The sequence below is a fragment of the Phragmites australis genome, chromosome 19, assembly GCF_958298935.1.
Source record: "Phragmites australis chromosome 19, lpPhrAust1.1, whole genome shotgun sequence".
NCBI lineage: Eukaryota > Viridiplantae > Streptophyta > Magnoliopsida > Poales > Poaceae > Phragmites > Phragmites australis.
In genome coordinates this window covers 3,111,855-3,135,369 of record NC_084939.1, presented here as the reverse complement: position 1 = coordinate 3,135,369, position 23,515 = coordinate 3,111,855, and the positions used below count along the sequence as shown (strand labels likewise).

Here is a 23,515-nt window from a genome sequence, read left to right as displayed (position 1 = left end):
GTCAGAACTGTGCAACTTTGTTTCGCAGATTACAGAGAATTGTGCAACTTACCTGACTACTCTATTTGTGTTGTTTTAGACTTTGCAAGGGCCTACGCCTATTGCACATAAACATAAGTGAGAAATGTTACGCTGCCTCTTTCTTTTAGAAATAAGTATACTGTTTGCTCCAAAATATAGTTGAGTCTGCATGAATGGCGCCAACGACCTCCAGCTCAAACTTACATGGGCCGGGGCGGGACGGCAAGGCCCACGAATCTGGTGCTCGTGGAGGCCCAGGAGATCCTGATCAAGCCCACAAATGGCCCGGTTTTGCCACCAGCCGGGCTGGATTTTTGCATGCACAGCTGCTTCTGTTGGTGCTAGGAAACCAATCTGGGGAAAATTGTAGTTGCAACTTGCAAGGTTTTGAAACTATTTTCAGTTGGTGCTAGGAAGATTATGGATTTACATCAAGCACCAGCTTGCAGTTGCTGTATTGCACCGGGGAGTAGTCTGTGTTAAAATCGTGGACTTAGGTGTGTATCTATAAGAAGTATCCATAGAAAACAACTTCAGTAACTCGTCTTACAATTTTTCCAAGTCGTCATGATATATTCTACTACTTCCTGTTCAAATAGATGCCATGCAGTCCTGGAATGCTATGGTCAAGCTCTGGTAACTTACACATGAAACTATTTAGGAGTAGTTTTCTTACAAGAGAATGATAACGATGGATTTTGTCATGAAAAGTACATCTATGTATATCACCGTACGTAATACCATTAAGTTCACACGCTTCCTAAAAATGTTGATGATTTCAGTGGCCTAAAATATACTCGTAGCACCTCCCTTTAGTTCAAGGTTGCTATATACTTTTTTTTTTTTGGAAAAGGACAACACCAATGATACCGATGTTATTAAAGAAGAAGAGAGCTGACCTAGTTTACGAGGAAAACTAGGTTCAAAAATCTCAACAACTGCACAGTTGATTTAGGGCCAATCAACGGAATACCCAACGACGCGAGCATCCGGACAACAAAGGCCGAACACAACTACACATCGAAACAACCAAATGGAGTCCGCAACTGGGTCATCGTTGTCGAGCTCGTCGCACGAATACGGCAAAGCACCTCCAACTTCCCAACACAGACCCCAGCCTACGACTTCCCAACACAAATGAGGCCACCCGAACCATAGGAAAGGGACTCCCGAACAACGCCCCTAGGGAAGGCACGACGTCAAACACGTTGATGTCGCACATCCGGAAAGACCAGGATTGAGTTTTCACCCGAAGAACCTCCAAGAGAGGCAGGGAACACCACAACACCACCTCTAAGGAGGTAACAGCGCCGGCATCGACACAAGGTCAAAAGGGCTTTCGCTTGGTGCTCTTGGCCAATCGCGACTGTACCACATTAGCATTGCAGCCCCCATGAAAACGCTGCCAATGACAGTAGCTACCAGGTTTAAAAGAAGGGAAGCCGACATCCCGCACCCCTACAGCCGACGAAGCCAACACCAAGTCGTCAATGCCCTTGTGGGCTAGATCGGGGGGAATAGACCGATCTAGCAAGGGAGGAGCTGAGGCAGCCCAGAGAGAGAGGACTAGCGCAAGCATCATGAGCATCGGCCACCAGCACGAAGAGACCCTGCACTGAATAATGGCGACCTTCACAAAACAAAACAGGAGGCGCGACGTGGCCAGAGCATCACATTGACGAGTAGATCCTTGCAAGGGCTTGAAGAACCATCGCTGGGCCGCTGGGTTGATCCCCTGAGCCGCTGGGCACTTGTAACAGGCCACCGCATCACCGAGCCATGCCGCCGCGCTGCTGGGCCGAGCCCCTGCACCGCTGGGCGCATGCATCAGATCGCCCCGCCATCGGGTCAAGCCCCTACACTTCAAGTCGCGCTTCCAAGTCGGGCCTCTGCGCCACCGAGCGCGTGGAACTGGCCGCCGCATGGAAGGGACATTAGAGCCACGCTGTCGTGCAAAAGCTGCATAGAGAGGCGTGTAACCTCGAGAGGCGCGCTTGCACCATGTAGAATCCATCCTGGTCGCTCCTGAGCCCCTTGGCCTAAGCCACCTGCGGATCTGGCCGACTTGGCCATCTCGAAGGAACCGACGGTGCCCAACCACGCGCGTGAGCACCGGAGATGAGCAGGGAGCCCGATTGCGGCCAACCATAAGCGATTGCGCACAAGCCCGGGAGAGGCAACCAATCACGTGCACCCACACATCAGGCCGACCTGCCAACCTGTGATGTGGCGCGTGAGCCCTGGAAGAGTGTGGGAAGCCCGGCGGCGCGCCGACGCACAAGCCCGGCCGTGGGCAAGTAGATCCACGCGCTAGCACCCAAAGCCCGAAGGAGTCATGTAAATTTGGCTGGAGGAGACGCGAGAGACGCAGGGACAGGTGCTCAACAAGAAGAACGATGCCGAGTCGAGGGGAACCGGCTGCCCAACACTACCGCATCAGAATGAGGATGAGCAGGAAGGGCAAAGAAAGGGATATGAAAGGAAAGGATAGCACGACGAAGACTGCTTGGCTCCGCCGCTGGCCGCCGCCACCACCGCTGGACGGTAATGGCGGCGGCGGCCATGCTATGCCTTTTTACTAGGTGGAAGGCGATGAGGTTTGGTTTGCCCCCGAGTCGCCCAACGAGAGCGACGCGAGGGCCATTCATCCGCCCTTGTGAAAATTTGTTGGGTGCTATATACTTGAAGAAGTAATGGTTCAAGGATGTGTACGTGCATTGCAAAATCAGTCGTCCATGTCGTAAAACTTTTACACCGATAAAGTAAATCACTCGTTAGATGATATGCATCATAGTGATCCGATGCATGCATGAATCCTGATGTACGTGCAGCTAGATATGGAAAATACAAGTCCACATAGACTTATGGATACATGACTTATCTCAGCTATCCATCTATCCTACCTGATATTCATCAATTCGTTGATTCTTCTTACCTACCCTGTGATTTTTTTTCACATATACCTCTTCAACATGAATCTCAACGCAAATAATCGGTTCTAATAAACCATGTGTGCATAAAGGCTAGTGGAGATTTCCCTTTGAGCTAGATATGTATCTAGATCTCAAACATCTCATGAATGGTCGAACATGACACCCTCCACCTACTCACTTCCCCTGCAACCTACGAACAATCCAAGTCCCGAGCAGTCATCCATGACATCGTTGCACTGCACGCCGGCCACCTTGGCCGTTGCAAGCTCACCCCAAACAGTAATGCCAACCGCCAAGTCACAGCGAACCTCAGGAGTGCAACATGGGCTCGTCGCGCCCTCGCGTGTCGCACCTTATCGCCGGCATCCCCCAGTCGTCCCTACGCACGCACCGAGCTGCTCCACGCGTGTATAAAAGATGCATCCCTTCGCTTGTCCATAGCCATCCATATCATCTCTCATCCCGCATCGAACGATCGCTGCCTAGGTAGGTACTGGTGTTCTATCGTGTGTGCAACAATGGGTTCGTGTGGAAGGGTGGGGTTTGGTGGTTTGGGTTTCTCCTGCTCGTCGGGGTCCTACTGGCTATGGTGGCGATGGCCGGGGTGGAGGAGGATGGGGGCAATCGCGGTGGAGGCTGGGAGGGACCCGAAGGAGGAGGAGAATGTTGAGTCTAATCTTGTTGCATTTCTTATTTTCCACGTCATGCATGTTTGTTTAGAAGCGGTTTAAGAATTATGGCAAGTTGCATGTGTTAGCAGACATTTGTAGTTGCATGGATGTTAGAAGTGGTCAAGTGGATCACGCATGTTTAGTTGCACATTATGGTGCATGGCTTAGAAAGCGAACCGAGCTTTTGCTCACCACGTGAATGTAGGCTAGTTGAGATCATGTATTCACCCGAGCATATATCTAACCGAAAAGCCAAGACGCAAGAAAATTGTTGCGTCGCCAAAACCTATGTGTATATTCATCCTCCTTGTGCTCATGTGCGTTGAGTGAAAGCCCGAGAGAACCGCCGTGTGTGTGAGAGAGAGGAAAATAGTTCCAGGGCCAACAGTGAAGCGACGCCAGTGGTGCAGGGAGTAGTGCCAGTGAAAGTTCAGGCAAGATGACCGGCAGCAGAGGGAGTGCGAGGTCGAGTGCCGGCAGTGGCACCTAGGGATGGAAACGGATCGGATACGCATGGAATCGAATTCGGATAGTACGATTTACCACATTTTAATCCGAATACGAATACGGATCCAGATATCTTCGAATACGAATACGAATCGGATAGTTCGAATACGAATCCGCATTCGGATATCTACTCGATCTTCGAAATTCAGGTTGGAAATTTAAATTTTTGAAAAATTTTGACTGAAATTTGATAAAATTCGAATGAAATTTGTTCTACTTTGATTGGGTCGGAATTTTACAAAATTTTGTTCAAAATTCATGTTGGAAATTTAAATTTTTGATCAAATTTAACTGAAATTTGATGAAATTTGACTGAAATTGTTCCAATTTGATTGGGTTGGAATTTCGTTCATATCTGAAATTTCTAAAACTTTAGCAAAATTTGGTTCCCTGGTTGGCGGATACGGATACGAATCGGATATATCTCGAATTTGGATATCCACATTTGAATCCGAATCTCGAAAACGAATTCGGATATATCCATTTTAGTATCCATTTCAGAAACGAATACGGATACGGATATCCATATTCGCATTTTAACGGATACGGAATCGGATAATTCGGATTTCCTGCCATCCATTTCCACCCCTAGTGGCACCAGCATGGCGAGCAGGAGGAGGAGTACGCGGTGGCGATGACATGTACCACTCCGACATGTGCCATCTCCAGCACCAGTGCCTACGCCACCACCGCCAGGAGCCATGGCAGATCCAGGAGTGCATGAGGCAGTGCAGTCATGGCGAGAAGGAGTATGAGGGTAGCCACGGAGAACATGACTGTGGTGGGTCTGGCTACTGCCAGAAGAGGTGCGATGGAGTGCCAGCGTAGGTAGCAAGAGGAGGGCGGGAGCGGCTAGTGCGATGGCGACGTCAATGAGGTCGGCTACCGCGTTGACTATTGCCAGAAGCAGTGTATGCACCAGCGTTACTGGCAGAGGAAGGAGCAATGAGTACAAGAATGCCAGCACCGCCAACATGAGGACGGCAGCCACGACACTAATATTGTCTCCAACGACGTCAACTACACCAACGACCACTGCCAGAAGCAGTGCTAGACTGCCAGCACCACCATGATTGGTAGAGAGGAAGCAATGATGCATGAAAGAATGCCAGCACCACTAACAAGAGGGCGGCAGCCGTGATGCTGATGCTGTCGGTGACGATGATGACAATCACCATGGCGACCACTGCCAAAAACAGTGCCAGCACCACCGTGACTAGCAGAGGAAGCAACAGTGCGCTCTAGAATGCTGGCACAGGCAACACGAGGGTGGCAGCCACGACACTGACAAGGACAACTATCGCGGTGACTGCTGGTAGAAGAAGTGCAAACACCACCGCGACTGACAGAGAGGAAGCGATGCGTGCAAGAGTTCGAGCACCATCGCCAGGAGGGCGGTAGCCACAACATCGCCGACAAGGACAACTACCGAGGCGACGGCTTCCAAAAGTAGTGCCAGGCTGCTAGCACCACCGCGACTAGCAGAGGAAGCAGCAGTGCATGCAAGAGTGCGAGCACTGCCGCCAGGAGAATGACAATCGTGATGTCATCGACGAGGATAACTACCGCGACGACCACTGCCAGAAGCAGTGCCAGCACCATCGTGACTGGTAGAGGAAGCAATAGTGCGTGTAAGAGTGCGAGCACCGCCGCTAGAAGGGTGGCAGCAGCGACGTCGCCGACAAGGACAACTACCGCAATGATCGCTACCAGAAGCAGTGCCAGCACCATAGCGATTGGCAAATGAAGCAGCAGTGCGTGCAAGAGTGCGAACACCGCCGCTAGGAGGGCGGCATCCACAACATCACCGACGAGGACAACTATCACAACAACCGTTGTCAAAAGTAGTGCCAGCACCATCGCGACTGGCAGAGGAAGCAACAGTGCGTGCAAGAGTGCAAGCACCGCCGCCGGGAGGGCGGAAGCCGCGATGTCGCTGACGAGGACAACTACTGCGATGACCGCTGCCAGAAGCAGTGCCAGGCTGAGAGCACCGCCATGACTGGCAGAGGAAGCAACAATGTGTCCATAAATGCGAGTGCCAGCAATAGGAGGAGGGTGGAATACGCGACGACGTCGCTGATGAGGAGAACCACCACGACTATGGTGACGATCGCTGCTAGCAGAAGTGCATGCACCACCATGATTGGCATGAGAAGAAGCAGTGCACGTGTGACTGCCAGCACCGTCGTTAGCATGGTGGCGGCGGCAGCCACGGGCGCGGGCGCGAGGGCGACGAGAATGGCCACGGTTGGGAGGCGGTGGCTGGCGCCATCCTTGAGGTGGTGTGACGTGTATGATGTGGCGCAGCTAATAAAGGGTGTACGTACGGGTCACCGGACGTAGCTCTCTCCAGGATCCGCCTTGACCGACCTGCTCATGCCTCGTGCGTATATACACATTTATATACGCACTGGTATACGTCTTGGTGTACATAGAGATGGCAGAGACATACGAATAAAGAGTGGTAGTTGTTCTTTTTTAAGGGTTGGATTATATTAACTATTAAGATCCATTGTGGCGTACATCCATATTCTTACATAGTGATGATGAATAATGGATAGTTATCATATTCAAACATCTCAGAGTTTTCCTTAATTCTCGGAGCATATCTTTATCTCCAGTAAAGGAATCCCTGAATGAAAGTAAACTACTCATAAGTATCCAAGGCAACTTGTAATTAGAAAGGTTTATCTCCAAGAACAGGAAGAAGGAGTCCAGATGACGTACGATACACACACACACGAAGCTAGGGGTCCCTACAGAGGATAAGCAATACAAGCACATACAAGCTAGCAGAAGTCAAGCAAGGAAGTCACCGACTAGATTTAGATTCATCTAGACTAGTCACACACCCTCTTATAACAAGCTTAAATCAATACAAGACAAATATAATGTAGGGTTATTATCCTCAGGGATGTTCGAACCTGTCTAAAAACCTCTGTGTGTTCCCTTGTGATTCATCTACTTCAAGTATCCCATGTTTCTTTAACAAGTTCGCTAAATCAACGATTCACCAATCGTCGACACAAAGATAGAAGCCTCTGAGAAAAAAAAAACATATAAGAGGTTCGCAAATGTCAATTCATATCTCCTATCATCATACCTTGTCGCCGAATTAATGAACAGAAGATGCCGACAACAATGTTGGATAAAAGTGCACTTTCATATTTAATTTAATTCCTAAATATGATATGAACAGTAATGAATCAACTAGCATTATCATACAGCAAGAGTCTATCATAGACATATATCTCTGTAATATATTACAGGACAAAAGCAATAGGAAAATAGGCATGATAGATCACAGTGAATGTACCCACCGGCAACGTGAGATGCAGAGGATCTTGTGATGGCGATGCATCAGATGACAAAGAGGACATAGAGGAAGTAGACTGTGATGATGTAGATGAAGCAGATTGCGAGCAGTCGCACCGAGTGTTTTCCAAAAATCTTATTCTCTCTCTCTCTCTCCTGATACAGGATCTCAATAGCGACGGGTTCCAGAGACCTATTCTCTCGATCGCCGATGCACACCGGCACAACAGGAGGAAGTAAACTACTTGTGACGGCGCATCAAAGAGGAATAGGCAAAATCTTAATTGCGTATATCTTTTGTGGTGATAATCGACAGTGTATATATATATATAGAGAGAGACAGAGAAAACCGCGTGATTGAGACATGCCATAATCTGGTTTGTAGCTAACATGATTTTCGTATATATCAATTTGGGCACGCAGAAAAAAAAATAAAACTGCAAAAGGAGACTGCATCTATGCAAGCTATTGGATCCGATTTCGACAGACCAATTCACGCATGTATCGTGCGCCCTTCGCCATGAACATCGCGTGCGTGTTATCTTAGTTCTCTCACCCACACATGCTAAGTGGAGTGAAGGAGACAACTCATTTTAAGTTGGTCTCCCTCCACCTCTACTAGAAAGGTGAGACTAAAAGGAATTTTTATATTTCGAAAATCAAATTGTCCTTCTAGTGGTCTATAAGTTTCTAAAAATAAAGATGTCGCCCATCCAACATATGACAGATTAAAAATAAAAAACACTGCGTTCTATTGCTCTTAAAATTCAAAACATTATCAAAATATTCATGACTACTTTGATATAGTTTTCAATTTTGAGAGCAATAAAACACTGTTTTTTTTTATTTTTTTAACCTATCGTCCGTGGTAAGGGTGACATCCTTATTTTTTTTAAAACATATCGTCCATTGAAAAGGCGATATACGACAATAGCTTAGTTTTGTAATTTTTTTAAACAAACGTCTACTTTTATAATTTTTTGATTTTTAAAATATAAAAAACACACTCTAAAAGATGCACTCATACCTCCATTTATTTGGATTTTAAGATCTATTTAAAATTATTCTTTAACATAATGGGCTATGCCCATATATCTAACAAACGAGATCTTTCCTTGAGACCCTACAACAAGACTCGAATCTTGGCAAGCTGCAAGAGGCAACGCCCCGTAATCCACGAGACGCATGCAAACCTCTGAACGATCATCAACCATCCTGTTGCTAGAGGAGTAAAGAATCTCCAGCGCCGCGCCCTTCGTAATGAACCAAATGAACACCGATCCGCCGTTGCCGGAGCGGAAAACCACAAACCCAAACAGGGGAACAAAAGGATCCAACCCTTGGAGACCTCGTCGGAGCCGACGCGGTTGCCGTAGAAAGCTAGGAACATCGAATCAGCCATCAAAGGAAATCCACAAGAAAAGATTATTTTGAGAGTAAACCTACTAAAGCTACTAGATCTAGCTTGCAACATTCTCAACTTATGGCATTCATTGGCAGTAAACAATTGCCACTGCACAAACAAGCCATCCAGGAAAGGCACATTAAACATGTTGTTTGTAACAAAAAAGCTTGCCACATAGTATAAAGCTATGAACATGCACTTGGTGACAGAGATTCACTTCTATATGAATTTACATAGGTACATACATCATATCCCTTTGTCCAGTATTCTAATCTCTTGACTATCTTGTGTTCATGTTTGGGTTGGAATTACACACGAACCACCGTCTACTTCTCTGCTACCATCAACTCTGCTGAAGGTTATGCTTCTTGTTTTACCTGGCACAAAGTTATCCTTACATCTTACAGTTCATTTACACATCACACAGTTTTTCCTCAACTAGTGGCCCCTGAAGGCTAGCTAAGTACCGGTCTGCTTCTTCCACAGGGATGTTTGAGAAATCTTCAAGATTCATCACCACTGTTTGAGTCCACCGAAGAGGAAGATGAGGATGGGGAGTCAGGACACTGATACTGCACTCGAGCCTGTGGCTGCGTCTGATTCCTGAAGCTTTGAGAATGGGAAGGCACAGGCCGGCGAGACGGGTGCGGGCAGTGCTTCTGGCTGTGGCTCAAGTTGACGATCACCGTCACGATGTCCATGATTGTGAGGAGGAGTCTTGATAAAATTGTAACAAGAGCAGGTAGCTGCACAAGGCAGAAACTCCTTTTGGATCAGTTTGAAACTACGAGTAGTAAGATTCATTTGCACTGAAATGCATTAGACAGAAACACAAGAACATTATTCCGCATGATGAAGAAAAGAGGTCGTGGAATTCTGCTTTATTAGAGTAAGTAAAGGAACTTTGGGATCTAATTTCTGTGTAAAAAGATTTTTATGCTCTTAATTACCGTGCCATGGCGAAAATAAGCAGTAATATCATACTGCAACCATGCAGCATATGATAGTACGAAGGCAACAAAGAGCCCCAGAACGTATAAAGGGTTCCTGCCCATCAGCAAAAAGAAAATGAACCCTGGTTACATATGTCAACAATGAAGCCTGCATTCTCGAAGTGTTGCAGTCTCATAGTCTCGCTTAACTAAAAATGGAACAGCAAATAAACAATATGTTGGTGGGATGATTACCTAAGAAGAAACATAAATTCATTGAAACCTAGAATTGCAAGGAGCATAATAGTCCATGCAGGCGGCAACCAGTTCTTGCTACGCTTATGTGCTTCCTGACGGGAGGAATTCGGATTGGAAGAATTCAATCAGCACAATGAAAATGTTTTCAGATCGAAACATCATAAACATTATTCAAAAAAAGTGCTCGTGACACAGATAATCATCAAACGAGTACACTAAGTTGGAAAAGAAGAGCCTATGATTTCTGGGATTGGTGTTCATAAGTTTCTGATAAGAAACTATGAAATTCAGTTACATATTTTGGTTATCCTAGGATAACTATGAACATGGATCATAGTTATGCAAGCACTGACCCCAACAGGATGAGCAATTGAGAAGCCAATGATGAGCAATTGAAAAGCCAAAAAAAAAAACCTGCATAGATATTGCTTGTGCAACAGCACACTCTGTCTCTGCTTTGAATTGCCTCCAGATGGATTTACACTGCACTGGTGTAATCAGTGTGTCCTTTGGTGACACCTGCACAAACACAAAAACTTTCCAAGCTATTTCTCTTTAGTTCGTCCTAAACCACAAAGATCCAAGTGTAAGCAGCTAAACCTCTTCCCACGTGATTGAAGCAAGTGGATCATAATTGAATTCGACACTCCTCTTCTGGGAAAGGGGTCCGCCATCTAAAAGAGTAGTAATCAGAGCCCGGTCTATTTTGTCTGGTTTATCATCCATCCGTACAGCTGCCATTACGGACAGAAGTCTTAAAGCCTGTAGTGGAACATGATATCATATTATGTTTCTTACAGGCGAACATCATTAATCAGGACAGATAACATATAAATGGTGCAGTGCTGATTAACTGAAAATATGCCAAGTATCAATACCGCTAAACGTGCTTCTCTAGTGATTGAACGGATATCTTCATCTCCTGTCCATGTCCTTGGTATCGAATCCCTATCACGGTTCAACACAGTGGAAAACCTACAAATAATCCAATGATATTAGGTAGAAAAGAGATTAATGCTCATGGTAGGATGATGTCTGAAAACTGAAGCTACATCATCCTTGTTCTAATTTTCCTTCAAAGAACAAAGGAAGCAAATTCTACCTTTCTTTCATATGCAACAGAACGTTTCCGGCTTCTTCTCTAGCTTTCATTTCCACTATACTTCTTGCATGTTCCCTTAAGTCTGAGACCATCTTATTGGAAGTTGTCTGGTCTAGCTCAAACTCAGAAAGGGAAGTTGAGAATGCAAGAGCAGCATTTTCAGTCTCACGCCTATATACTCTCCTAATAGATGCCCAGGAGTCTTTCTCGCCAGTTTCCAGTCTTGATTGTACAGGCCCAGCAAGTGTGTCTGACAGCTTCTTCTGCAATATGCAATGGCAAAAAGTCAAAACATAAGGATGGAATGTTCTGAAGATAATCATCATGGTTTAACTTGTAAAATGAAGGATCACAGGACGTGCTGACGTCTCTGGACGTTTACTGTGTAGTGAGTGGGAAAGTAACCTCATATTTAACTTTTAGTTCAGCCAGCGTTGTGTTCCTAATAGATGCTACATGAGCTTGTATATGATGTTCCAGTTTGTTCCTAATGTTTGAAGCATCCCACTCCACATGTTTAACTGTTGCATCTGCATAAAAACAAAGAACAAGGACTTGACATCAGTGAGTAGACTGGCAAACATACAAGATACCTAATAATGAGTACGAGAGAAATATCTCCATCAAAGGAGATGATTTACATCTACTAGGGATTCACCGATTCAGTTTAGTTAGTACAAAAGCTACTTTTCGAGTATCAGATGGATCATCATACATCATCCATTTCAGAAAGACACACAAGATGATAAAAGACTCCAGGAACCAGGAGCAAGCATCAGGATTTCCGTACTGGTATTTACAACCATAAGCTCAACAAACAAAAGTTTACTCCAGTCTGAAGTGTGCAATGGGGAACTACGTCAAACTGGAGCAGCCACAAAACTAAACCATGGTGGACAAAAATGATTGGCCCGCTGCTGCTACAAATTTCATGGACAGGGTCTAGACAGCCACTTATGTCATCTGGAACATATGGAAAGAACGGTGCAGACAAGTATCGACAGCAAAGCTCTTACGCTGCAGCAACAAGATGTCAACACACTATGGTTCGCGTGTTCTGACAAGGAGGAAGAGGCCTGTGTTCTTAGTTTTCCTCAAGTTTTGTCGGATTCGCTACAGTGTTTTTAGTACAGGTAAACTGAGTTGTCTTTCGGCCTGGCACTAAAGCTGTGGCCCCTAACTTGTACATAACTCTCTTTCTACTACAATGAAATGACAGAACAACTGCCCAAGATTCCTAAAAAAAAAATGTTCAGAATTACTTTTTTTTACAGGAAATTGTTCAGAATCACTTAGCAGTAACCAGTACCAGCAACACTTCAGAACACAGGATGGAGAATTTAGGTTAGGATGACAATATGACATCGCCATTCAAGTTGATCACTAAGAACAGAAAAAGAACATATGGCAACAGAATGTTAGTTGACAAGGCATATGTTGTTTGACTAAATGGCTAAACATTTTCTTCCCAAGATACCTCTAAGTCCAGCATCGAATTCTGCCATTGAAGCCTGAGCACACTGACGAACTGATGCTGCAAATCTCTCTCTGCTCCTTAATGATTGTTCCAGGTCACTTTTGAATTTGTTGAGGACCACAAAATGCAAGTTTTCTATCACTATCTCGAGAGCAGGATATGTGTGCTGCAAAACCAAAGATTTGCATGATACCATGAGATCAAGTGGCCAGCTACAAGGAAGAATGAAACAGTCTGCTAACTTTCTAAGAAGTTATCCTTTCTCAAAAATAGTAAAATTATAGGAACTTAGCAGGGCACGATGAAGATCTACTTACAAAAAATGACTGAGATGTTTACAAAACAATGCATGTGGTTGGAACATATACTCAAATATTAGGCAATAGCAACCAAAGAGTTAAAAAATCACGAACCACTGATTCTTAAGCAAAAAAAGACAGTAGTAACCGGGCTTGAATATGTGCTCCTCATAAGCAGACATCATCAGTTGGGATAAACTAGCTTCTCTAAGTCATAAATGAAATTACTCACTTGGAAATGAGTTACTCACATTTAGCATTGAAGATTCCAAATGTTGGCACTTAGCAGCTCTTACACCTTCATCAAAGTACATGGTTTCTGTGTCATACCTGCATGAAAATGTAGTACAATAATTTTTCACACGTGCTTACAACCACGTACCAAAATAACTCACGAGATCTCTGCATTTTGTTTTGTCATATCCAGGACAACAAAATAAAGTCAGTCACCTCAGATATCAAACATTATCTTCCAATTGTATTGAGAATTTGCAAGCTCTGTTTGCAGGTCAAATTGATTCAAGAGGATAGAGCACCTTGTCCTACTAGGCTACTAGCAGTAATGCATGAGCAATCAGTATAAGCATTGAGTAGTAAAGGAGACAAGAATGCCACGGGCGATATAAGGAAACCAGTACTTATTCATTCATATGTCACTATGTCAGATACAAAAGAGAAATGACAGCAACGTAAGTTCAAAATTAGGGGGGAAATTAAATGGCTGAATATGCAGCATGCGAGTAAGGCACTGCGTCTCAAGAGAATAAACATGACAGAAGTATTGAAGGAAAAAAGGAACTGCAGCAGGTTGTCAAAGCTGTATACATTGGAACACATAATGGACAAAAAGAAATACAGTAATTCAGGGATATGTTGGCGAGAATGCACTGTGACTACTGATAACCACTGTGTGTATCGTAACTATCCAAAGGAACGCCACAAGGAGCATTAGTCAGATCACTCACTCTGATAGATAAAAATCGAGAATAGCACTGAGCTTCGTTCCAAAGCTAGGTACTGGACCAGATTTTACAGCTTCCTCTAACTCCAACCAACCCTGCGGAGCAGAATAATCAATTTCTATTCAGCCAATGAGACAAAAAAGATGCCGAACTACAACATAAGAATAATGTCACCTTATCAGACATAAAATGTTTGAGCTTTTCATTTGCAGTCTCTTCACATCGAACAGTAGCAACCATGACCTAGGAAATGTACAAAAGACAAAAATAACTAATGTATATGTAATGCTCAAAAATTAATTTTGATGACATGCTCACACAAGTATTAATAACTCTTTAGTTTTGTAGCATCAATGGTAAAGAATGGTGCAATAACCTTGTGAGCAGGAAGGTTAAGGTCCTTATTTTCTCGTATTACTCTCCAAATCTGCAGTGCACTAAGACAGAAACCTGAAGCAGGTACCACACCTCTTCTATCAGCTCCAAGACCGCCTGGAGCAATTGAGTGATGAAACATCTGCCTGAGTTGTCCAACCTGCAATAAAGAAGAAAAAAAGAAATAGCACAATAGAAAATTCCATGAAAGAATGTAATTGCAGACAGTAGAGAAGAGATCAAGATAGTATTGTTCTACACTGAAGAGGAAAAACATTAAGTACTTGAACTTTCAATCTACCTGCTCCTTAAATAGTTCCTCTTTCTCTTCATAACTAGACAGAGCAGTGACCTCCACCTTTATATTGCAGAAAATATAAGTTCAGTTGACACATGAAAGTTTCACTTTCAGAAAATTGGAGCACCGACATTGAAAAATTCACTAAGCGATGTTTCCTTGTAGACTTCTGGTTTCTGAACAGAGTCCCATATCTGGAACAAAAATATAACAAATAATGAGAATTGCAATATGACATAGAGGAAGAAGGTAAGCAGAAAATAAAACAGCGGCACCTTCTGGATATCCTCCTTCAGAGCTTGCGTTAGGTACTCTAATGGAGTCTGCAAAAGAACAGAGCACAAGAAAAGGCAAACCAGCTGAAAATACCAGACTACAGACATAGAAGAACAAATTTGTGTATCTCAGTCTCTGGAACTGTCAAAACCTTTGTTTTGTCACGGATAACCAGTAGCAGTGTCGTTTTGCGAGGGCTGAATAAACACATCAAAACCTTAAGAAAAACAATAACAATAAGATGACTGAACACATAATGGACAAAAAGAAATACAGTGATACATTGGAACAGAGATCACCTGAAATACTGTTCTCAAAAGAGGCCTGTTTGCAGCATGCTCTCTTCCTATGTCATGGCACCACCTGCAGAGCATACGACAAGCAAATCCAAAAAAGGGGGTTGAAAAAAATTAAAGGCCTCTCAAGTTATCAGAGTCGATATCTACCATTAAAGCAGTAATAAATAAAATAACAACTCACAGATTTATCATTACAATATCTGAAACTGCAAGAGCAAAAAGAGCACTCTGCTTTTCAAAAGTAGTGTCATCCTGAAAGAACAAAATATAATAGTTAAAAAATATAAATCAATGTTAAAACATATATCTATAGAGTATTAACATTCCCAATCAGTGGCAAACTGAAAATACAAAATAAAGTGCATGACCTCCACGAAGAAATCCCAGCTCCAAATGACAGAGACAAATAGATAGAGAACAATTATGATTAATTCAAATAATGTTTACATTGATAATAATAGATGCTTAAATGAGTTGATGATAACTAGTTACTAATGTGGCAGAGGGACATTTAGCTTGAAGTACCTAAATGAATTGATGATCCACATGGACACATGGGATCTTTTTCTGAATCATGATACACAGAATAACAGTACTGAAGATCATTACAGGAAAGTTAATAAGGGCACTAATGTCGCATGTGAATCAAGTCAAGTACTGCCAAACACAGCCATTTTCTTCTTGACAGGTTAAATGCAATAGTACATAGGAAAGAAATTACTTATAATTTCGACATCCATCAACAGGTAAGGTACAACCGTACGAGGAACACAACAAAGTGCTATAGAGCGAGGAGCAGACAGTCCATCAACAATTTCGCGCATGGGAAAAATAACATGGCGGGAAAGCAAAACTCTTCTCAGGAACATTAAAGTGGATTTCTGTAAAACAAACATTTAAGTGAAGAACATGTCTGCAAGTAGCACTTTAACCTGCCCTCTTTCCCTCCCGTCCGTCCCCTCCAGATCCAGCACAACAGTAAACGGCTCAATGCCAACAGCCTTGGCAATCCAAATGCCCTTAGTGGTCTGATTCCTGACATCATACGAACAAAAAAGAAGGAGCATCTATGATCCAGAATTCCACAAGCGGGAACGAAAAAAAAAATGCATCTGTTATTGTCGAAATTTTGCCACGCCACAGTTCAGTTCAGCACGCGTTTGGGACGTTTACCTTCCTTTCAAGGCATTCATTTCCCTGAAGTTCGTCCCGAAGAGATGGTTGAGCAAGGTGCTTTTCCCTGGCCGAGGAACAAAGTAGAACCATAAGAGGGGTTACTGAACTCAACTACCTAAACAAAATTCGCTGCATGAAAATAATCATACCCAACAAGGTTCAACGATTACACGCTTCACGGGGAAACAATCACAGACGCATACTACAGACATCATAAGCTGGGTGAAGCAGAATCAAAATGGCCACGGTTGCTTCCATCATGCTCGATTCCTCATCGACCGCCATACGTTACCAAAACGGAAAGCCGCGGCGTGCCATGCGAAAATTTCGTCGAAAAAAAATGGGGCTGCGCGCCTCCATTTTGCTTCTCAGGAGAACCAGAGCGGCGCGGCGCAGTAGCACCCCGTACTCTACGGGACTAGGACTGTGCAGAGAGGCCGTGCGCGTGGCCGGAGGAGGTGGAGGAGAGGCGGCTCACCGCTGCCCTGGGGCCCGAGGATGGAGACGACGGCGTAGGAGAGGCCCCGCCCCGGGAGCCCCGAGTCGGCGGCGAACCGCTCCATCGCGGCCGCGTCCATCTCGCCGTCCGCGCCCACCGCCTGCGTCGCGTGGCACTCCCCGCCGCCCCCCGCCATGGCCACCGATCGTTGGAGAGAGACAGGTGTTGCCGCGGGGGTGGGGGGTTCTACGTGGTTTTATGGAAGGAACTCGATGGAACGGATGGATTGCGACGGAAGTCTTCTAAGAAGGGGCCACCAGTCATCCATCCTGAAGACAACTGAATTCTCTTCAAAATGAATTCTCTTCGATTAGCGTGTGTTTGATTCCGGAGATGGAGTTTTTTTATAGCTGGATCGTATAATCTAATTAAGTAAAAATAGATTGAGTATAGTCATATTTATTAAAAAGAATTATATTTGGTTAGTTGTATCTGTTTGTATAAGCTAAACTAAGTTTCTAATTGGTTAACCGAATTTGAGATCACATGAGTGGATGTAATATGTAAGATTATAATTAGTTACACGTATAAATATGATTTTATAACCCTAACAAGTAAGCACGTCTGCATGAGTGGATAAATGAGTATGTATCTATTGTGTCAGACTGAATATGTATATTTACATCCATCAAGTCAAGTTAGAATATTAGATGAAAAAACCAAACATATTTATTTTAAAATTATACATATCTACCTAACTAATTTGAGACAAATTCGAGCAACTAAACATACCCTTAATTTCTAATTCTATATCCGCATTGATCGATAGACTACAAATGTGAGCCACGTTTCCGGACCATTGGGTCAAAATTAGAGTCCGCAACACACATAAATCTCAAAGCTTAATGGTCGGAAAATCCAGTTCAGTCCAAAACTGAGCATCACGCGACCGCGACCGAGAAGTAGCTGGACTGCCGAAACTTATTCGACTTTTTACATATATCAGAATCATTTATCTGGCCCATGTAATCGTGTGGCAATGTGGTCGCCTAAAACCATCACTAACCATTTATCTTCATTTTATTCTCTTCTCAATCTAATTTTTTTTTAAGAGATTCCTTTTCTAGACTCATTCTCTTCAGATTCCTGTACTCCAACAACATTTCCTTCCTTATTTACTTCCCCGATAGACCTCCAATATTCTAACATTTTCTCATAACTGCCACAATGCATATCATACGGCTACAATATATAGTACGTATATACTGTACATGCATTTTGTACGGAGAGAAGAGCGCTCCCTGCGCCTTCAACCCAAACTTTTTCCGCTACCAATCTCTCTACAACTACCTTCTTTGCTTCGTTGTTTTCGCAAATCTGAAGAGCAGAACTGCACGCACGCTACCCATTTCATGACGCCAAACACTAATAAACCAGCAATATGTACATATGTTTTGTAGTAAACGGTCTTATGCAGGCAAACACATTTCGCTGCTAGCTTTGTATGCAAGATTCTTCTCGTGGAAGCCAGGAACCACATGCCTGCTACTTTCGTGGTCACGAGTCTTCCCATGGAAGCCAGGAAACACATACCTGGTAGATTGCATAGGAAGCCAGGTTCAGATTGCATGCTCGAGAAGGCTATCATCACTATAAAAGAGGGTGGCTGTCAAAGTAGAGATGCACAATTACCACTATATTTCACATTTACATAATGAGCTCGTCTACATTTGGAGATCCGTTCATGTTCTCATCGGACTCGAGCGACGATGGGGACGAATTGATGTTGTTGACATCCATCGAGGAGAAAGAGCTTGCTACCCAAGGTTGCACGCGTCACCGTGGCTCCGTGCTAGGACATGCGGTCGTAGACCGTGGGCACCAGGAAGGTGCTGCTAGGCTATTTCGGGACTACTTAGTCGATATCCCAGTGTATGGTGATACATTGTTCTGTCGTAGGTGAGGCCATCTTCCCTACTAACACATTTATAGCTTTTGATGCGTAATAACGACTGGTCACCCTCTAAGGTTTCGGATGAGTCAGCCATTGTTCTTGAGAATTGCCGCTGCTGTGGAGAACCATGACCTATGGTTTCAACAGAAGAGGGATGCCACTGGGAAGCTGGACCTAAGACCCCTCCAAAAGGTGACAGTTGTCATACGACAACTGGCATACGAAGTCAGTGCAGACGTAGTGAACGAGTATGTTCAGATCGAGGGTAACATAACAATGCTCGCCCTGACAAAGTTTGTGGAAGTTATTGTCTTACTTTTCTCCAATCAGTACATTTGCGTTCCCACTACAGAGGATACAGCTTGACTGTTAGCCATTTGTGAGCAGAGAGGGTTCCCTAGGATGCCGGGGAGCATCGACTGCATGCATTGGGTTTGGAAGAACTGCCCAAAAGTGTGGCATGGTGCATATACCGGTCATACGCGCAAACTCTCTATAGTTTTGGAGGCGGTTGCATCGTACGATCTATGAATATGGCATATTTTCTTTGGAATGCCTGGTAGTCTGAATGGCATAAATGTTTTGCACCGCTCTAACATTTTCAGTAGACTCACGGATGAGACTACGCCTCCTGTGTTATACACCATTAACGGTAACACGTATGCCATGGACTACTACCTAGGTGATGAAATTTACCCCGAATGGGCGACCATAGTGAAGGCAATTTCAGCACCAAGGGGGAATAAGAACGTGCATTTCTCCACCATGCAAGCATTAGTCTGGAAAGATGTTGAACGCGCATTTGACGTCCTACAGTTGAGGTTCACTATTATTCGCGATCCAAGAAGAATTTGGAATGAAATCACACTGCACAACATTATGACCGCATGTGTCATAATGCATAATATGATAATGGAGGACGAGAGGGGCGGCACCGATGTGGAGGAGGTGTATGACTATAGATCGAAGGGTGACTCGGGACGCAGCATCAAGGCTGGTTGAAGGTGCCCTGAAGGGCTGAAGGCCCGTCTGCGACTGGCCTCGTGGGGGCTCGGGCGAAGGCGCGGCGTTCGTCGAAGCCCATGTAGCGATCTAGAGTATAATTGAAATGTGCAATTATACTTAATGGTACCAAAATACTTCCGAATATATTAGGAATGTAGCAGTTAGAGGGGTAATACTGTAAATTATGGCGTAAAATGGTTAAGTACGAACTATAAATAGATCGACACTGTAACTGATGTGATATACATTAATGAGACTACATATCTCTCATATACACGTATCGCATCTTACAGTTTTCAGCTCTCTCTTGATGTCACTTACGTTCCACTCGTTGAATAATAAAGAGAAGTGTTTGGAACTGGCTCGTTTGGGAAGACTTCCCTGGTTTGATGGCTTAGCTTCCAACACTAAGAATTCGATTATTCCAGTCACACATAGAGAAGATTAAACTACCACGATCGACTTTAATTGTGTTTGGCAAATTTAGTAGCCATCGGGATATCAACGTTTCAGGAATCAGGACATCCTCGGCAGGTTGAGGTGTGCAGCTTTGTTTTGCCGTTTGCTTGCATTTGAGATCTCGGCGACAAACGACGAGCTTCCCGCGGTTGCCGAAGCTGCAGGGGAAGCTTCTGATTCTTTGCGTATGGACCGTTCTGCCCTTCGGAGCTGGATTTTGGGATCCTGGGTCACTTTCTGTCTAAAAAGAATATCTTTTATGTCTAGGTTTCTAGAAATTGATGGTAGTCAAACAAAATTATATTTGTAAGCATGTGTAGATCTATACAATTTATGTTGGAAGTTTTGATCAAGGAATTTAGATTTATTGTAGACCATAGGCTTATTACAAGACAATGACTTTCATGCATGGTGTGTGGAGATTGGAAGACTATGGAGCTCGCTGCAAGTGAGGGGATTTATAACAATATGTTACAAACCTAACTAACGATAAGGTTACTCATGACGTCACAAGCTATGAGAACTCATCTCCTTATGGGAAATGAGAACCATGTGATGTATGAGTTTGTGGCAAAGAAAGTCAGCTATATTCATCGGCGCCAAATCAGGCAAAGCTCCAGTGATGGTTTGAGCTGCATCAGAAAAAGCTGTCGGAGAGGAGGACGAAGAAATGTATAGACCCGAGTAGCAACCAACCGTAGGCCTCACTCTTGAAATTAGAGTTTTTTCGCAATGCATTTTGTTGGCACATCCTTTGCTCTCTCCGAAATTCTCCACATTTGCCCCAAATTTGGTTGTACATAATTCAAATCTAGACATCTTCGCTTCCGCTGCACAGCAAGGGCAATTTCGTAACTTTGCCATGCCCATATCCCCCTTGTGAGATGTGACTTGACTCGAGGGCGCGAGGCTTCCTCGTGGTTTCCTCCGCGAGGCTGAGACGCCACGCCGGCGGCGGCCTCCACGTCGTCTTGCTCCTCCCCTTCTCTTCCCCTCTTTCCTCGCCGCTTTATAACCCAAGCCCCCCGAAATTTCAGAGCAGAAACTCACCGTCGACCCACCCCACCCCACCAAGGGAGAGAGAGAGAGAGACAGCCAAGAACTCGCCGTGACCCAACCGCGGCCGCAGAGGAGAGGGAGAGGAGGAGGGGATGCTTCCGGGCGTGGAGCTCGCGCGGCGGCGCCGCGTGCACTACCACGGCGACGTCGCGGCAGTGGGGGAGCACCACCACCACGGACACCAGCACCACGCGGCCGCCGTGGGCGGGATGGCGGGGCCCGCGCTGGCGGCGCGCATCCGGCTCGAGGAGAAGCTCCGCGGCGCCACGCCGCCCTCGCCGTCAAGGTCGGTCCCCCGCCCCTCTTCCATCCTCTCCCGTTCCTTTCTTTCGTAAAAAAAGTGTTCTTGAATTGAAATCGATGGTGAGCGGGGCAGTACAATCTGAAAATTTCTTGGCGGCGCTGAATTGTTAGCTATTGGTCGATTCCAGCCGGGTCTCGCAAACGTTCTTCTGTGGTCACACATTGCTTCGTCACAGTTTACGCTAGAACTGAAATCTGAGGATGAAGGATCCGAGCTTATCGATCCTCTGTTTCAGAAAAAAGCTATGAATTTAAAGGTTTCTGAAATGCAATTAAACAATTGCATGACACTGCTAAAGCCTCACATGATCTATGTCTTTTCTTTTTAAAAAATAACGGTCTTTGCGTATATGATGGTACTAGTATTGCTAAATTCAAGTTTAAAATGTGAAATTGAAGCAAGAACAACCATGTTTAGAGCTTAAGGATCCTATAAAGCGCTGAAAATGACATCACTTGTGAGGCACACGGTTTTGCCGCAACAGAGAATCCATGTAGGTTAGCCCTGCCCAGCAATGAGCCAAATCGGTTGGATGACGGCATCTAACTGTCTGAAACTTCCCACGTTAGATCATGAAACCTACAATGATATGTGTAAGGAATTTGTCAACTTATGCCTTCCATTTTGTTGCGGTTCCCTTTGCGTGATCCCCATAAGGTAGGCCAACAACACTCACATGCGAAAGGAGTGCCCCCCTTTTTCCGGGTTTTTGTGGCTGCTACATCACAGAATTTGGTGTGCAGCTACCCCGATTATTTTCCGTCCATCCTATGATGCGCTCTAGAGGGTTCTAGTGTTGTCTAGAGTGTGGATTATTGTAATTGCCACTCTCAAGTTGATGATGGAATCTCGCATGTGGAGCATGGTTTAATGTTGATAATCAATTGTAGGAGCCCCTAAAGTTCACCCAAAAGAAATACAAGTGTCCCCTGCCATGTGATGAGGAAAAAAGTTGGCCATTTCGATCAAGTAAATGGTCATTTAGAAAGGTAACATAAACCTAGATTTGATGATTCTGCATCCCAAGTTAGGTATGACACATCAGCAGTAAACAGCTGTTAACTGGACATTGAATCAGGCTACTTGCTTTTGAATGGTTCGAAATCGATCAGTGTGTTTTCCTGAAACTCTTCTGAAATGTGCCATGATCTTGAACAAAAAATATCGGTATGATCAAACTGCTGGTATATTCTCCTGTGACCTAACAATTATCGCCATTTTACGGTCAAACTAACGCAGGTGGGGCAGGCTAATGCGGGACGGAAGAGCAACCTCCAGACATCAGAACCACCAAGAACACCAGCAGCAGCAGCAGGGGCAAGAAATCCTAGCAACCAGATCCGAACTCTGGCCACCTCCCAATTCAGTGACCCTGGAGACGGCATCGACAAGCCGCGCCGAACTCAGGCGGACTCTGTCCATGGTCGACGTCTGTGCGGTCTGCCTCGACGAGGTCAGGGAGCGGCACCAGCGAGTGACCAGGCTGCCGTGCTCCCACAAGTACCACTCTGAGTGCGTCCTCCCGTGGCTGGCCATCCAGCCGGACTGCCCCTGCTGCCGGACGCTTGTGCCGTCGGTGGACACACTCTCCTAGCTCGTGCTGCTGCAGATTTTAGCTTACACTGAAAAGGGGGAAAAAGCTGTGGTAACGTGTCTCTCCTCATCTGCTGATATGGACTAACTTAGAGGCCATGATAGAGTTTTTTTTTTCTTTCTGTTTTATGTTTGTGTAGACTGCAAGTTCGCTTGCACCATAGAGAGGGTTTGGTAATTAGAGCTTTGGGAGAGAAGTTTCTGTGATGTATTCTGTTATTATATTTTTGTGTGAATTACCAGAGCTTTTATTAACTAGTAACCGAGCAGTGCAACACACACTATTTTTTACATCTACGGTCTCCGATATGGTTTTAGGTATCAAGAATAAAAATAAATAATACACAAAGTAATATATAGTTAAATAGATAGTCACGTATAAATATAATATCA

The 23,515-nt window shown here is 44.7% G+C and overlaps 2 protein-coding genes across 2 annotated transcripts; one reads left to right on the top strand and one right to left on the bottom strand.

Annotated features, from left to right (window-relative positions):
- Positions 1–9,009: 9,009 nt before the first annotated feature.
- On the bottom strand, positions 9,010–16,969 carry LOC133900009 (protein ROOT HAIR DEFECTIVE 3 homolog 2-like). The gene is made up of 22 exons (XM_062341073.1): positions 16,788–16,969; positions 16,307–16,373; positions 16,066–16,168; positions 15,315–15,385; positions 15,134–15,197; positions 14,986–15,051; positions 14,834–14,881; positions 14,690–14,752; positions 14,562–14,618; positions 14,262–14,420; positions 14,060–14,128; positions 13,889–13,980; positions 13,175–13,253; positions 12,625–12,790; positions 11,553–11,677; positions 11,148–11,410; positions 10,924–11,020; positions 10,646–10,807; positions 10,460–10,564; positions 10,043–10,137; positions 9,806–9,902; positions 9,010–9,601 (listed from the first exon to the last, which is right to left on the bottom strand). Exons 1-22 carry the CDS (start codon positions 16,942–16,944, stop codon positions 9,359–9,361), a joined length of 2,448 nt encoding a protein of 815 aa, XP_062197057.1. The 5' UTR covers positions 16,945–16,969; the 3' UTR covers positions 9,010–9,358.
- A 4,083-nt stretch (positions 16,970–21,052) lies between these two features.
- LOC133900842 (probable E3 ubiquitin-protein ligase RHY1A) lies at positions 21,053–23,385 on the top strand. Its single transcript, XM_062342097.1, has 2 exons — positions 21,053–21,511; positions 22,769–23,385. The coding sequence occupies exons 1-2, from the start codon at positions 21,318–21,320 to the stop codon at positions 23,121–23,123; spliced, it is 549 nt and encodes a 182-aa protein (XP_062198081.1). The 5' UTR covers positions 21,053–21,317; the 3' UTR covers positions 23,124–23,385.
- The last annotated feature ends 130 nt before the right edge of the window (positions 23,386–23,515 follow it).